At 44.5% G+C, this 16,098-nt stretch overlaps 1 protein-coding gene across 1 annotated transcript; it reads right to left on the bottom strand.

Moving 5' to 3' along the window:
• Positions 1–805: 805 nt before the first annotated feature.
• On the bottom strand, positions 806–7,561 carry GNLY (granulysin). Its single transcript, XM_080982645.1, has 5 exons — positions 7,402–7,561; positions 5,802–6,010; positions 5,080–5,190; positions 2,841–3,024; positions 806–1,480 (listed from the first exon to the last, which is right to left on the bottom strand). The coding sequence occupies exons 1-5, from the start codon at positions 7,445–7,447 to the stop codon at positions 1,452–1,454; spliced, it is 579 nt and encodes a 192-aa protein (XP_080838771.1). The 5' UTR covers positions 7,448–7,561; the 3' UTR covers positions 806–1,451.
• Between the last annotated feature and the right edge of the window lie 8,537 nt (positions 7,562–16,098).

Raw genomic sequence — 16,098 nt, 5'->3', positions numbered from 1 at the left:
GGAAGCTGCGACTGTGAGTTCTGTCTGAATCAGTAGCAGCTGGTGTTGTGGGGCTGGACCACCCTCCCGATACCATTGGGATACCATTTATGGGGCAGAGAGGGTGGTAGTGAGTTTCAGGGCTGTGTACTAGCTGCAGCACTGCCCAGGTAAGCTACAGTGAGGCTCTGTCCCACGACACAGGGTACCATTCCTCTGAATACCAGAGGCTGGGAGCATGTATAGCTCAGTCGGTAAAGCATGAGACTCATAATCTTAGAGTCCTGGGTTTGAGCTACATGTTGGAGGGAAAAGATTCCTGCATTGCAGTGGTGGACTGACCCCTGTGATCCCTCCCATCTCTGTGAATCTATGTGTGCTACTCTGTTCATGTCCCCGGTTCCTATATAGCACTTCCAGGTGAAAAGAGCCAAGTGGCTAGCTTGAGTGGCACAGCATTCGGCCTGGAAAATAAAGCCACAGGGTGGGGAACCTGCGGCTTTCCAAATGTGGCTGGACTCCAGCTCCCATCAGCCCCAGGCAGGATGTCCAATGGTCCAGGTTGATGGGAATTGTAGTCTAGCAGCATTTGGAGGGCGATTGGTTCCCATCCCTGCTTAATGAAAGATGTTAGCCTCTATGCCTGGCAGCAACTCCGCAGAAATGCCGCGCCTACAGAGCCCCGGGTTCTTGGTTCCAGCTGACACCATCAGGGCGCTGGAAGTTTGTGGGCCTGATGATTCTTCAGGGAGTGGGACCCATTGTCGGTTGATACCACTTTCTCATAGTGTGCAGAATTCAGCCATGATAAATACATGAGATGGGCTGGGCTCAGCAAAGCACTTTATTCACTGTGAAAGTCAAAGCAAGGGGAATCGGCTTAAACTAGTATATTCCAGTATATTGCTAAAATATACAAAAGTCGGCTTTATAATTGCATTAGGCAAAACAGTAGTATTTCGTCTCTTCCTTGTGCGACGATGCTCAGCAAGATTCAAACCCCTGGGCAAAGCAGAAATTCAGGGTGCCTAAGTTGCCTGTGGCACCCAAAATACCTTCCTCAGGGCTTATCCACACTTAACTTTTGCCCTGTTTTGCAGGAACAGGTCTGTGCTTCGAAGCTCCGAGTGCTCTTTAAAGCTGAAATGCAACAAACAGCAACTCAGGTTTTCAGCAAATTGCCATTTGCTCCGATTCAGCTTTTAAGAATGAGTTTTTGCAGAGAAAGCTCCAGAACAACAAAAGAGTACTTGGACCTGGAGCTTTAAAGTGCAGACCATGCCTGGAAAGCGCAGAGGAAACGTAACTGTGGATAAGCCCTTAGTTCCAGCATTGCTTACTAAGTAATGTGGGCATTTCTGCTTTTCTTTGCAAATCGGAAGAGGGGGTCCCACATTTGTGAAGAAGTTGAAGCAGCAGCAGCAGCAGCAGCAGCAGCAGCAGCAAAGGGAATATTTGCAAAGTCAGCCAATTCACCAGCTGCCTTCAATCTTTTCTTCCTCTGTAGAAAACAAAGCATGTGGTTAAAGCATGGAAACCACAACTAAGAGATGAAGCAAAATTGCCAGTGACAATTTGAAAGAGGATTGGATTAATTCATGGGGGAATATACAGCTATATGTATTATTATTATTAATTAAATTTGTATACTGCCCTTCATCTTTAGATTCCAGGGCGGTTCACAACAGAATACACAATGAAACAAAATACACAATGAAATAAAAGCAAAGCAAAACACCCCCTTCCCACAAACACATTTAAAAAGCCATAGAATGTTAATCGACCCTTGGTTGAAGAGAAAGGTTTGCGCCTGGCATCTAAAGATATAAAGGCATCAGGTGAGCCTCCTCTGTAGTTACTAGTCATGCATGATAGCTACATATCCAAAGCTGCAGAGGGCTATTGAGCTCATCTCCAGCTTTTGGGAGTTTCCTAGGCATCTTGTCAGCCAGGGTGCAAAACGTATGCTGGACTCAATGTACCTTTGGTCTGATTCAGCTGGGTTCTTTTTATGTTTTGAAGATTTCTCGGTTAGAGAGCATCTTCCACCTTGCATTATCAACTCTCCCCCTGCTCCCCATTTCTTTTACTGGAAAGCCTTCGAGCCACCAAAGATTTCTCAAGGCAGCCTTCTCTAGCCTGGTGCTCACCAGATGTTTTGGCTATCAGCTCCCACAATCTATGATCATTGGCCATGGGTTGTGACCCAGCAGCATCTAGGGGGCACCTAGTTTGAGAAGGTTGCCTTAAAGCATAATCTACCGGTCTTGTGTGAGTCTGTTTCCTCGCTTAAGATCCAGTGGGGCACTTCTGAAATTCTTATGTACTTCAGCAAGGGGGCTTTGGCCCTTGCAGCGGAGGCTAGTCTGTTACAGCAAATGGGGCACTGCCCCACCCACGGCAGCCTGAGGTCCACCTCCTGTCTTACTCGCAGCCAGTCCAGGAGGTGGCCCTGGCTGTCGGCTTTCTCCTCCTCAACCTAATTCTTGCCCCTTGTGGAATTTAGCAGGGAGGAGGATGGAGACAGCACTAGAATGATTTGGGTCTGTCTGTCATTGGCTCCAGCTCTGCCTACTGTTGGTCTGCCCTACTTGTTCCAGCGGGGACCACCCACCTTTGGCCCCTCCCATAATGAGATATGCCCTTCAAAAAATAAAAATAAAAATCTCAGGGGAAAAGAAGGCTGTCCATAAGGAATAATCCAGTGAGGAAAAGGGAAGGATAGAGTTTGTCTTGAATAAGGACAGGAAGTCACCAGAGCTGCTTTGAGGTTTTCTTTCTTAAAAATCAAGCAGCATATGAATTTTAATGAATGAATGAATGAATAATAATAATAAATAAAATAAAAGCGCTGCTCTCACCTGGTAGTGCCCTCAAGCAATCCCTGCATACGTTCAGATCAATACAGATGTCCCGAGCCTTCAGGCCAGCCTGCAGATCTTGTCTGAGCTTTGATTTGAAAAGCCTCAAAAGCTTTTTGCAAGTCCCTCTCAGGAACCTGCCCACTACCTGACATACAGAAGCTATTGCGTCCTCGATTTTCTCCTGAAAGAAGAGTTGGGGAGTAAGAACAGTAACTTGGTGGCTCCATGCTCAAGATTCAAACAGATACAGCCTTTGTGTGTCTGCCAGAGTGGCCTTCTTCTGCTTTCCTCCCTCGTTTCTTCTCACACCAGCCACTGCTTGCATGCTACACCTACTGAAATTCCCTCTTCTACACACTTATTAAAGGTGTGCCTAGTAAAGGCACAGGAGCCCTGACTTCTCTCGCACTCTATATTAATCTGAAGTGAGCAGGGAGCTGTATATTTTGCTATATTTGTTCATTTTCCTCCTTCTTTACCCTTTTTTTTTGGCTCCAAATAAAGTTGGTTGGAATATTGGCTGTCTTTAGCTGCATGCATTTAAAGCCCTCCCCCCAAAGAATCATGGGAACTGTAGTTAAAGAGCTACAATTCCCAGGCCCTTTAACAAACTACAGTTCCCAGGATTCTTTTTGAGGGTGAGTGGGTTTTTAATGTATGGCACGCTATGCAGCCGTTGTGCAAAGCCTCACACAAGGAGTGAGGAACCTCAGGCCTAGGGGGCAACTACAAGCCCCCAGGCCTCTATTTGTCCCTCAGGACTTCCCTCAGGCCACCTCCAGGTGGGCTGGTTGAAATTGTGCCAGTCAAATCCAAAGCAAGGTGGAGAGCTAAAAAGCTCTTTCTGGCGTTGAGTCCACGTGGGGTTACCTGGCACGGGAAAAAACTTTTAAGCATTTGCCTTTCTTGCTGGACACAGCCTGCTCAATGCACTGGTCCTGGAATAATAATAATAATAATAATAATAATAATAATAATAATAATAATTTATACCCCGCCCATCTGGCTGGTTTTCCCCAGCCACTCTGGGCGGCTTCCAACTGAATATTAAAAACAATACAGCACCAGACATTAAAAACTTCCCTGAACAGAGCTGCCTTAAGATGTTTTCTGAATATCAGGTAGTTGTTTATCTCTTTGACATCTGATGGGAGGCATTCCACAGGGTGGGTGCCACTACCGAGAAGGCCCTCTGTCTGGTTCCCTGTAACTTCACTTCTCGCAGCGAGGGGACTGCCAGAAGGCCCTCGGAGCTGGACCTCAGTGTCTGGGCTGAATGATGGGGCTGGAGACGCTCCTTCTTGAAATCTCATGGGACAATTTGAGTTCCAGTGAGATTTCGCGTGAGCTTCCTTAGGCTTCCAGAGCCAGGGTGCCAAGAGGGCCTTGCTCGGCAAACAAGTCTAGGAGCTTGAAACTTGGTTTTTGCACCAGGTCCACTTGGGTTACTCAGTGTGAAAAGAGCTCTCCAGCTTCCTTGCTCAGCCCTGGGGGTGCTCTCTTCTTCTCCCTTGCTTAGCCATGGGGTGGCTCTAAAGGTTTAAGTATTCATTTAAGGGGCTTTTATGTGGTTCCCATTTACTATTATTTTTTGAAAGTTCATGTATTTGGTTTTTTCAGATTAAAGTTTTACAATCATATATCCAACATACAACATAAACACAAGATTCCAAAGAATCTCCTGGACTTCCCTCCTCCTCTTTGTGGGTCCTATAATTAATAATTTCCTCCTGCATCTTTTATAATACAGTCGTACCGCGGTTGTCAAACGCCCTGGAACTCGGATGTTTTGGCTCCCAAACGCCGCAAACCTGGAAGTGATTGTTCCAGTTTGCGAACGTTCTTTTGGAACCCGAACGTCCGACGGGGCTTCTGCGGCTTCAGATTGGCTGCAGGAGCTTCCTACAGCCAATCAGAAGCCGTGATTTGGTTTTGGAATGGACTTCTGGAACGGATTCTGTTTGACTTCCAAGGTACAACTGTAATCCAAATATTTTACATCTCCGTTATGTCCAAAATTCACCATTAAACCATGTGGTTCCCAGTTATAATTCCCTCCAGGTAGCTTACAGGGCCAACTCTGCTTAGCCTCAGCAATGGGAAGGCATGATATGTTTTCAGGCTAATCTCTGGGTGTCAGTCACTTGTGGCAATTCAGTGGCTCTCTGCCCCCAGACCCAATATTCAGTATCAGCCGAGCAAATAAGTTCCAATAACATAGCAATTGGTAACTTACATCATCTGGATCATCTCCAGCCAGATCCTTGATTTTCTTGACAATCTTGGTGCAGACGAAGCATTTAATCAATGGGGCATCAGCCTTGTCCTCCTCCTCAAGTCCCTTCCACTGTCACAAACAAAGATATCAATGGCTTCAAAGTCAAAAATGAGGCTTTCAGGAAAGGACCAGGGCAATTTTTTGGGCAAACAGTGGGTGTAATAATGGGGCTCTCACTATAAGTGGTTCTTCCTGGCACAAGTACCTCCTTGGATGTCCAGCTTTTGTTGCTTTTTTTAAAAAAGAAATTATCTAACCTTCTACTCGGGAAGTGTGCGCAGACTGTTTTCTACCAAGTTGTTCACCAATACAAGCAAATAATAAGTTGGCTACCAGCATTTATGTATTAAATCTTTGGCAATTATTCCCTCTCTCCCTTATGCACCACGCAGTATTTAGCTACGGGCCTGGAAGGTAATATTTAAAAGGAAAAGAAGAATGAGATAGTTAGTTAGTTCTCCCCAAATTATCCCATGGTAGTTTCTGACCTCTGTTTCAGTGTGGTCACATGGCTGATCCTAACTCCAAACTATAGATGAAGAATGTCTAGAGAAGTCCTTCTCGTCCTTGTTATTATCATGCAGCTGCCCCCTAAGATATTGCTTTCCACCCTTTCTCATACATCTGGTTAATTTTGCTTAATTTGGGGTGGACTGATGCGGTTGTATTATATAACCCACCTGTAAATGTGGTGGAAGAGAGAGGGAAGGGAACAGCTCTTCAGATGCATGTGGTTTTGCATTTCTGGCTCTCACCAACGGAGAACTCCATTCATGGATCCAGCAATATTCCTCCTTCTTGCATTCAGCAGCAGTAACTGCATCTTGGCACCAGAATTTGGGACCTTGCAGGCATGCACCAGGAGGACCCAGATCTATTCCAGCCAAGGCTTTGAAACAAAAGGGTAAGAGGTAAACTTGCACAGCATACAACCCAAGAGGATTTAGAAGGAAATCTAATATTATTTGTGCATGATTTAAATCAGGGGCTTCTCTATAAAATGTGGGGCGATGGGACCTTTCTGAGCTGATGGGCCTGATCGTTACCCCCCACCCATGAGTCAACTTTGATACCCGAAAGAGTACTCTTAGCTCTACCTAGGGATGAGGGAGAAACTCAGTACAGTTTGCATTTAAAGCCAAGCCTATCAAATTTGCACCTTCTGAAACAATGTGAACCAAAACACAGCCATCCTTTGAAATTCACACATATCTGATCTTTGCAGTGCAGTTCTCCAAGCAAAGGAAGTTTTACAAAAAATAAGTATGTTAGGGGGAAGTGTGCATACAAATCAATATATTAGTGAAATTAACATAGGAAAATGCATTCCATAATGAGAAACTGATCGCCAAAACACCTGAATTTTTTAAAAAATGGATTCTCAAATTGCTGAATCAATGTGAAAAACTGAATTTACGAATGGAAAAAATGAGAAACAGAAAGGACCAAAACTGACAGAGCACTAACACACACGATATTGAGGCTGGTTTGAGCCCTGTAGGAAGCTGCCTTGTGCAATGTCAGATCACTGGAGTCCCATTCACACCATAATGTTGGAAGCTCTATGATACCACTTCCAACAGTTATGGCTTCCCTACAAAAATCTCTGGGAACTGTAGTTTGCTAAGAGCACTGTTAGGAGACCCTGTGTGTGAAGTTACCTCCAGATGGAAGAGTAGCAATAATGTTTGAGTCGTCTCCACTGTCGCTTGCTTTCATCAAGCTTATCACAGCTGTCTGCCTTTAACACAGCTTTCCCAAAACTGGTGGCCTCCATTTGTGTCGGACTATAACCCCCTTGAGGCTTAGCCATCCATGTCAGTATTAACAGCACAGATCTGAACCCTCCATCCTCCTCTTTTGCTTTTCCCCGTTTTACTTTAATGAACAACTTTTCTGCAAACCTGGGATTTCCTGTGGTCCACAGAATTCCTCCTACTTTTGCAGGTGAAAGTTCTTAGCTCAGTGGTACAACACCTGCTTTGCCTATCAAAGGCCTGAAGTTCAAAATCCCCAGCATCTCTAATTAGGGCTGGGAGAGTCTAAAACCTAGTTGACATCAATCATTGTGGACAATATTGAACCAGAAGGACCAATGATTTGGTCCAGGGTAAGGAAGTTTCCCTTGTTCCTGTTTGTGAGTGGCCCTGTTTCACCGCTTCGCTGGTTGGCATGGGCCCACCAGGTTTTTTACTGGAAGGAACAATAGTCAAAGCTTGCCTGTAACTGCTTTTTGTCCTGGAAGAAGCAAAAACGCATCCCACAGCCCTCACATCTTACCTGCGCCTACAGCAACATTCAGGTACAAGATGAGCAACAAAGCCATTGCAGCTCAGGTATCCAACTGCAGGGGGAAGCCGGTCTCCCAACAAGTCTTTTAAAGCTCTTAAAAGTTATGGGGGGGGGGGGGTCCTGCCTGAGCCAATCAGAGTGTTTGAAAATCAAAAGCAGAACTTAAAAGGACATGCCACTCGCTGACCAGGATGCGAGGCTTTGGCCGACCCCCACCCCTTTCCCAAAACGTCATGGATTTGAGAAAAGTGGTTGACAGCTACGAAGCGTGAACAAGCATTGTTCGAACAGACTAAAAACAAAACCAAAACCACCCTCAGAAACCAAATGCCACAGGATGCGACAAATAGGTATTCAAACCACATCTCAAAATGTGAAGAATTAATTTTATCTGAAGGAAAAGAGGCAACTCTCATGAAAATTTGCCTTCAAGCAGTAGTCAGACCATTGGTCTCTCTGACGGGCAGTTGTTCTTGAGGGCTTCAGACAAGGCCCTTTCCAACCCTACTTGGAGCTATTGGGGATTGAATTTGGAACTGTCTACATGTAGGGCATGTGTTCTGTGTGGGATAAAATTCCCTGTGGGAGTTCAGTACGGAGGCTCAGATCTATTAATCAGACTTATGTTCAGCAATGCATTACAGGTTGGCGTTTGTGAGAGCTTTCCATTATGATACATGCTTTATAGGAAGGAATGTGTCATCTGGCCTGTTGTACCTTCTTCCCAGTGATCTTGTTGCTGTTATTATTATTATTATTAATTTAATTTCTATACTGCTTTATATTTTTAAGGGGGGGGGGAATCTCAAGGCGGTTTACAACCGACATTAAAACAGCAAATAACACAATTCAGAATAAAACATTACAGAAGAAAGTTGAATATAAAGTATACAGATGAAACTCGGAAAATTAGAATATCGTGGAAAAGTTCATTTATTTCAGTAATTTAACTTAAAAGGTGAAACTAATATATGAGATTGACTCATGACATACAAAGCGATATATGTCAAGCCTTTATTTGTTATAATTGTGATGATTATGGGGTACAGCTGATAAAACCCCCAAATTAACAATCTCAGAAAATTAGAATATTGTGAAAAGGTGCAGTAGCTATTCAATCCATAACACCTGCAATGGGTTCAGTAGGAAGCACAATCATGGGGAAGGCTGCTGACCTGAGAGTTGTGCAGAAAGCCATCACCGAGACCCTCCATAAGGAGGGAAAGCCTCAAACGGTAATTGCGGAAGAAGTTGAATGTTCCCAAAGTGCTGTATCGAAGCACATTAATGGAAAGGGAATGTGCAGAAGGGAAAAGTGTGGAAGAAAAAGGTGCACAAGCAGCAGGTGTGACTGCAGCCTGGAGAGAATTGTCAGGAAAAGACCATTCAAACGTGTTGGGAACTTTCACAAGGAGTGGACTGAGGCTGGAGTTAGTGCATCAAGAGCCACCACACACAGACGGATCCTGGAGATGGGCTTCAAATGTTGTATTCCTCTTGTCAAGCTGCTCCTGAACAAGAAACAACATCAGAAGAATCTTGCCTAGGCTAAAGGGGGAAAAAAGAACTGGTCTGTTGCTCAGTGGTCCCAAGTCCTCTTTTCTGATGAGAGCAATTTTGCATCTCATTTGGAAACCAAGGCCCCAGAGTCTGGAGGAAGAATGGGGAGGCACACAATGCCAGATGCTTGAAGTCCAGTGTGAAGTGTTGATTTGGGGAGCCATGTCATCAGCTGGTGTTGGTCCACTGTGTTTCATTAAGTCCAGGGTCAACGCAGCTGTCTACCAGGAGATTTTGGAGCACTTCATGCTTCCTTCCGCAGACGAGCTTTATGGGGATGCTGATTTCATTTTCCAGCAGGACTTTGGCACCTGCCCACACTGTCAAAAGTAACCTGGTTCAATGCCCACGGGATTACTGTGCTTGATTGGCCAGCAAACTTACCTGACCTGAACCCCATAGAGAATCTATGGGGCATTGCCAAGAGAAAAATGAGAGACATGAGACCGAGCAATGCAGAAGAGCTGAAGGCTGCTACTGAAGCATCCTGGTCTTCCGTAACACCTCAGCAGTGCCACAGGCTGATAGCATCCATGCCACGCCACATTGAGGCAGTAATTGATGCAAAAGAGGCCCAAACCAAGTACTGAGTACATATGCATGCTTCTACTTCTCAGAGGTCCAATATTGCTCTATTTGCAGTCCTTGTTTTGCTGATTTCATTTAATATTCTAATTTTCTGAGATTGTTAATTTGGGGTTTTCATCAGCTGTACACCATGATCATCACAATTATAACAAATAAAGGCTTGACATATCTTGCTTTGCATGTCATGAGTCTATCTCATATATTAGTTTCACCTTTTAAGTTGAATTACTGAAATAAATGAACTTTTCCACGATATTCTAATTTTCCTAGTTTCACCTGTACATTTGAATACAATCAATATTCATTCAAACACAATTAAAAGGAAACTAAAATATTATCCTAAACATTTTTTTAAAAAAAACACACTACATAGGAGGTCAACACGTTTAGCAGAGCAAAATTAACACAAAAATTATCTGAACAAAATCTTCTTATCTACCCACCACATCACTTTGGAACAGTCATTTATCTACCCACACTCCAACCACATTTCTTTGAAACAGACACCCAGCCCAAGCTTCTTCCTCTGTATTTTCAGAGACCTCCGCATCTTATCCGGTGCTGTTTTTAACTTCAGCATTCAGCTAGGCCCCTCCAAAACTAGGTCTTCCTCATTTTGGGGCCAGGCCATATCCTTATATATGTAAAACTTTCCTTGTTGATAATAGATTTCTACCTCATTTGCCACTGAGCTATAGTGGTGGATAAAGCCCCTGGTATTTTGAGTTTTTGTCAAGTCTGCTTGAATGACACATATGGAAATTATAATGGGTTGGATCCAGATTTAGGCTGTAATCCTAGCTTTACTTACTTGGAAGCGAGACCCAGTGAAGTCAGTAGGACTTACTTCTGAGGAGACATGGAGTTGGGTGGAATGCTATTTCTACCCAGAGTAAACCCACTGGAGATCAAGGCCATGACTTACTTATCATAGTTTCATTAATTTCAGTGGGTCTACTTTGAGTAGAACTTAGCTGGCTTCTGCCTATTGTTAGGAGTGGATTGTAGGTAAGTTAAACTAAACTCCCACTGAAGTTAATGGGACTTAAGTAATGACTAATTTGTTCCATTGATTTCAGTGGGAACTAAGTTCAACTAACATAGTCTGGACCCAATCCAGTGTGTCTTCCAGGTATACATATCACTGCTCCCACAAGTAGCATGACGAAACCTTCCACATGTTGTTTCCAGGATGTTAGGATTCTGACTCCAAGCACCAATGAATTACACGGTTGTAGTGAGCATGCATTTGTGACTGTGGGGTAGTTTAGCCTGGCCAAAGGATGCATTTGTGGCAATGACAGCTTGCCTTGAAAAATAACCTTTGGAGATGTCATGCACCCAGAGCCAGGCAGCAGTCAAGACTCAAAATCAGAGACTGCAGACTTTCCACCCAAGGATCCAGACCAGGGGTAGTGTCAGGGACAGGGCAGAGGGCAGCTTGACCCTTCCAGGGAGGGGAGGAAGAGGAAGACAGTTTAGATTTACAACAGGGGTTTGAGGGAGGTCACAGCTCAGAGGCTGATGAGGGGAAAAGTTGGGAAATAATGGGAGAGGAGGACGAGGAGGAAGCACAAGGGGGGTGACAGCTGATGGACACTGTGTCTTTAAATAGCATTTCAGACGCCCCCCTCTCCTAGAACCCGGCGAGCCTTGGAAGTAGGAGAGCAAAGAGCTCAAAGACAGAGGGCACATAGCAGCACCCATAGGATAAACAATGAGAAAGAAGAATGAAGAAGTGGGAGTGACGGGGTGGAGATTCACTCGGGACAACGTCTTTATCCAAGAGGCTGGGTTCTTGAGCCTCTCTCTGTAAATACTGAATAAAAAGTGTCTGGTAAGAAACATTCCCTTGTCTTTGTATGCTCCTGGGCAAGCAGCCGGGAGTCGCTGGCAGCAGCCTGACATGTAGGGCTTTAAGTCTGCTGCAGAAAATCAAGAACCTGAGGCTGAGGAACTTGAGCCCCCAGGAGAATCTCCTGTAACCATAGGGTCAAAGCCTGCATTGTGGCACTTTGCCCTGAAGAACCAAATGCCTCCAGCAGGAACTCAGTGGTCCAGGGAACACACCAGGTGGGAAGCTAGGGAACAGTCTGTCTGTCTTCTGGCCAAAGGATCGGCCATTTTAGAAGTTAGTTAGCCACAAGGCTTTTGGAGCTTGAGAGAGGTGGTCAGAGAACAGAAGCATTAAAAGGTCCAGTCTATGCTTACCCTTTTTGTTGGAGCAAGTTTCTCACTTGGTGCTATCCATGGTCCTGCAACTTCTGATAAGTCTTCTCTGCTCCTCGAGATCTGGTATTGGATCAGAACAGATTATGACAGCTTTGCTACTACCATGGCAGGGAGTGATACAGATAAGCTCCCCTTCCCATGCTCCATCCTTCTGAAGCTTCCTTGCTGCTGCTATTTACAAAATAAAATAAAATAAAAATTTCAGAATAATCGAATTCACACAGAAGGCCCTGAATTTATATTTATAGCCTGAATTTAATTTTGTGATTTTTGCATATTGTTGGCACAACTGACATTATATAAACTTTACATAATGGTTTGTGCATTGATATGAGAAGTGTGAAGTAGATGGTTTTCCATTAAAATGAAAACAAAATTGAATTCTGGATACTTGTCTGGCTATTTGGAGAGATTGTATTCACTTACATGTTTAGTTTAAGATGTATGCACACGTCGTTATAGAATCCATGCACCGATGGTGTATGAACTGCACCACAGCAGCAGATGGCAGTAGCTTCTATGAATTTAATATTATATATAGATTTAAACTCAACCCAGCATTAGCTTCATGTGCAAAAAATGTCTTTTTCAGATGCAATCTCCTGCCTTGCAATAAAGAATGTGTTAAAATACTTACTGCCGGTTCAAATGAAAAGTGTTCTCTTGCCAAGTTTGAAATTGCTTCTTCCCCCACCCCACTTTCCAGCACAGCTTGTGCAATCTTTGCCAGAATATCTTTATGGAAAGCTTTTCCTCATGATATCTCTCTTTCCAAACCGCACTACTACGTTGCATATGCTCCAATTGTTCCCATTTCCTGGAGTCAGTCCCTGGTGCATAGCTGTCCATAATTTCTTTGGGAGTTCTGAGGATGCTTCATTTACTGTAGATACTGGTGATGTAAGTCACTGGTTTTGTCTTTCTTCTGGGATCCATTGCCAGCATCCCTGGAAGTTAAATTTGAATGGGGATTGGATGCCCCCTGCCCCTCACGCACATATAAATGCATGTGCATAAATGCTAAGGGCACAATCCTAACCCCAGCCAGATTTCCCCAGCAAAGTTTAACAGTGCCCAGAATTCTTTGAGGTGGAAAATATGCTTTAAATGTGCTTTACAGGTATAGTGTGTATGCAACTTGATGACCACCCACCACAAAAATGCATAAAATCTGCATGTTCTAAAGTATATGTATGCATGCAGTTTTACAAAATAATAATAATAATTTAACTAGAAATACAATACATCTTACAGTACTAAGAAAGGCAGCAGATGACCTGTGCATCTAACAACAGTGGCTTGCTGATACAGGTGTTGCTGCAAGGTGGCACAGAGGCAGGGTGATGGTGAGGCTTGGGCTGTATGGGACCTGCAGATTGACTCCACTGGTGTGCCTGTAGAGCTGCCCCCCTGCTCTGTCCTATCCAGGTAAGCTGCAGCTAAGCTGGTACCAGGAGGGCAGCTCTGCCCCACCACATGGGCCATTCTAGGGCTCACTTAATCTGCTGTGCAGACCTGACAGCACTTCCAGCAGAGGACTCTTACTATATTACAGTGGTACCTCGGGTTACATACACTTCAGGTTACATACGCTTCAGGTTACAGACTCCGCTAACCCAGAAATAATGCTTCAGGGTAAGAACTTTGCTTCAGGATGAGAACAGAAATCGTGCTCCGGCGGCGTGGCAGCGTGGCGGCAGCGGGAGGCCCCATTAGCTAAAGTAGTGTTCAGGTTAAGAACAGTTTCAGGTTAAGAACGGACCTCCAGAACGAATTAAGTACTTAACCCGAGGTACCACTGTACTTGTTTTGTGAATTTGTTGTGTGCCTAGTTTGTATACTGTTGTGCTTCTGATAAGATTATAATGATTGTAGTTTGTAATGTTGTTATTATCTATGAACCACTCTGAGCTCAACGTGGTTGGAAAAGCGGGACAGAAATACGAAATCAATTAAATTCAAAATGGAAGGCTGGCTTCTGTAAAAAAGGGCACATCATGGTCACTCAATAGCTATCTCCAATCTACCAGGACAGGTTTCGGAAAATTGGGTCCATCCCTGGAAAGCAGGAACATATGGGACTACACTGCAAGGGATCACTCAGTCTCTCTGTGTGTCTCATTCCCCACCCAACCTGCATTGTGGAGATATTAACACTGTACTACATTGCAGGGTCATTGTAGAACACAGCTTTCAAATGCAAAGCGGAGATAATATCATTGGGACTATATTGCAGGGTGTTTGTAGGCCAGTATCTTGTTAGCCGCTTTGAGACTCCTTAAAGGTAAAGGTAAAGGGCCCCCTGACCATTAGGTCCAGTCGTGACCGACTCTGGGGTTGCGGCGCTCATCTCGCTTTATTGGCCGAGGGAGCCAGAGTACAGCTTCTGGGTCATGTGGCCAGCATGATTAAGTCGCTTCTGGTGAACCAGAGCAGCGCACGGAAACGCCGTTTACCTTCCTGCCGTAGTGGTAAATATTGATCTACTTGCACTTTGACATGCTTTCGAACTGCTAGGTTGGCAGGAGCAGGGACCGAGCAACAGGAGCTCACCCCATCGCAGGAATTTGAACTGCCGACCTTCTGATCGGCAAGTCCTAGGCTCTGTGGTTTAACCCACAGCGCCACCCGCGTCCCTTAGGGTAGTGATAAAGTGGGATATCAAATCCAAACTCTTCTTCTTCCACCTTAACCCCACCCTGTGATGGGAAGATACTATAACCATGACCTGTATTTGCAGGGATTTCTTTTATATATAAAAAAACCTTTAAAAACAAAGAGGGTTGTCCATGCACAGGAATACCTAAGAGCAGAAATTCCAGCTTTTGCTTTGGGGGGGTGGGGGTGGGAGAGGGAGAGCGAGGAGGACAAGTTGCTGCTTAGTCACAGCTACAGGGTCCCTTTCCCCATCCAAAGCAACCGGGAAGGGCTCGTCAATCTATTACTTGGTTCTTATTGCTTGTTTGATTTTTAAACAGGTATTATTTAATCCTGGATGTATTTATCCAGAGAGCCATCACTTGGTGTGAGCAATGAACATCACAGCAATTGGACGATTGCAGTGCACACAGACAATATTGCACATGATTCATCATCCTAAGGATTTCAGCTGAAATGGAGGTTTCCCGGGTTTGCAGCTGTGGACAAACGCTTGTAAATAAGGACACATCTGGAGAAGCTTGTTCCATATTCAGCCCCTTCGTTGTGATTACCATCCATTGATTCTTGACCTTTTAGCCTACTCTCCCCAGTTCCTTTGTCACCAGAGCCATATGTGTGTGTGTGTGTATGTATGTAAAGGTGAAGGTAAAGGGACCCCTGACCATTAGATCCAGTCGTGGCCGACTCTGGGGTTGTGGCGCTCATCTCACTTTATTGGCCAAGGGAGCCAGCGTTTGTCCGCAGACAGCTTCTGGGTCATGTGGCCAGCATGACTAAGCTGCTTCTGGAGAACCAGAGCAGCGTACGGAAATGCCGTTTACCATCCTGCTGGAGCGGTACCTATTTATCTACTTGCACTTTGATGCGCTTTCAAACTGCTAGGTTTGCAGGAGCAGGGACCGAGCAACGGGAGCTCACCCCATCACGGGGATTCGAACCGCCGACCTTCTGATTGGCAAGCCCTAGGCTCTGTGGTTTAATCCACAGTGCCACCCGCATCCCGTGTGTGTGTGTGTGTGTGTGTGTGTGTGTATATATATCCTCAGACTGCAGGAAAGATTCACACTGATTTTGAAAAGGGATTCATTATAGCTGAAGTAATGAAATTTGAATATTTTAAAGAAGGAGGCTCAGAATCAGCTGTCCAAGTCTGCTGGGAAATACAGAAAGCAAGGCAGAAATTACATCGTTGAAGATGGAGATGTTATCTTCTTTAAATTTAACACACCTCAACAGCGTAAGAAGAAATGAATATTAGATCTGTTCATTACTCAAAATTAAACTCTGTTACTTTAAATAATAATAATAATAATAAAATTTTCTGTTTTACAATTTAAAGTACTCATTTATACATCCTTAAGCTATCAATGACTTCCCTTCTCTTTCCATGGTTCATTTTACATATCACAAATCCCTCCACATTTTACAGAAACTATACCGTTCAGTATTCCACTATTATTGCATCCACCAAAGCCTATTTACACTGTCGAATTTATCATAACGCTGGAGCTTTTCTAGCTCAGATGTTCTGACCACAGCTCTTTGCATGCAGGCATTACGACTCTGGCCATTTTATATACCGAACTCTCATTTCGGCGACGGCTGCTTTCGAAGTCTACGGGGGAAGGGAAACAGCGGCGCTCT

Source organism: Podarcis pityusensis (assembly GCF_964106645.2).
Source record: "Podarcis pityusensis genome assembly, chromosome: 15".
NCBI lineage: Eukaryota > Metazoa > Chordata > Lepidosauria > Squamata > Lacertidae > Podarcis > Podarcis pityusensis.
This window is presented reverse-complemented; position numbering and strand designations above follow the sequence as displayed.

What these genes read in the sequence shown, in the direction of transcription:
- GNLY (XM_080982645.1), bottom strand. Translation starts at nt 7,447, where the DNA reads ATGGCTTTGTTGCTCATCTTGTACCTGAATGTTGCTGTAGGCGCAG. An exon ending in CTGGAGATGATCCAGATGAT is followed by an intron (nt 3,025 to 5,079) that starts GTAAGTTACCAA and finishes CTCTTCTTTCAG; the next exon opens with GAGAAAATCGAGGACGCAAT. An exon ending in TTGCTTGAGGGCACTACCAG is followed by an intron (nt 1,481 to 2,840) that starts GTGAGAGCAGCG and finishes TGTTTTCTACAG; the next exon opens with AGGAAGAAAAGATTGAAGGC.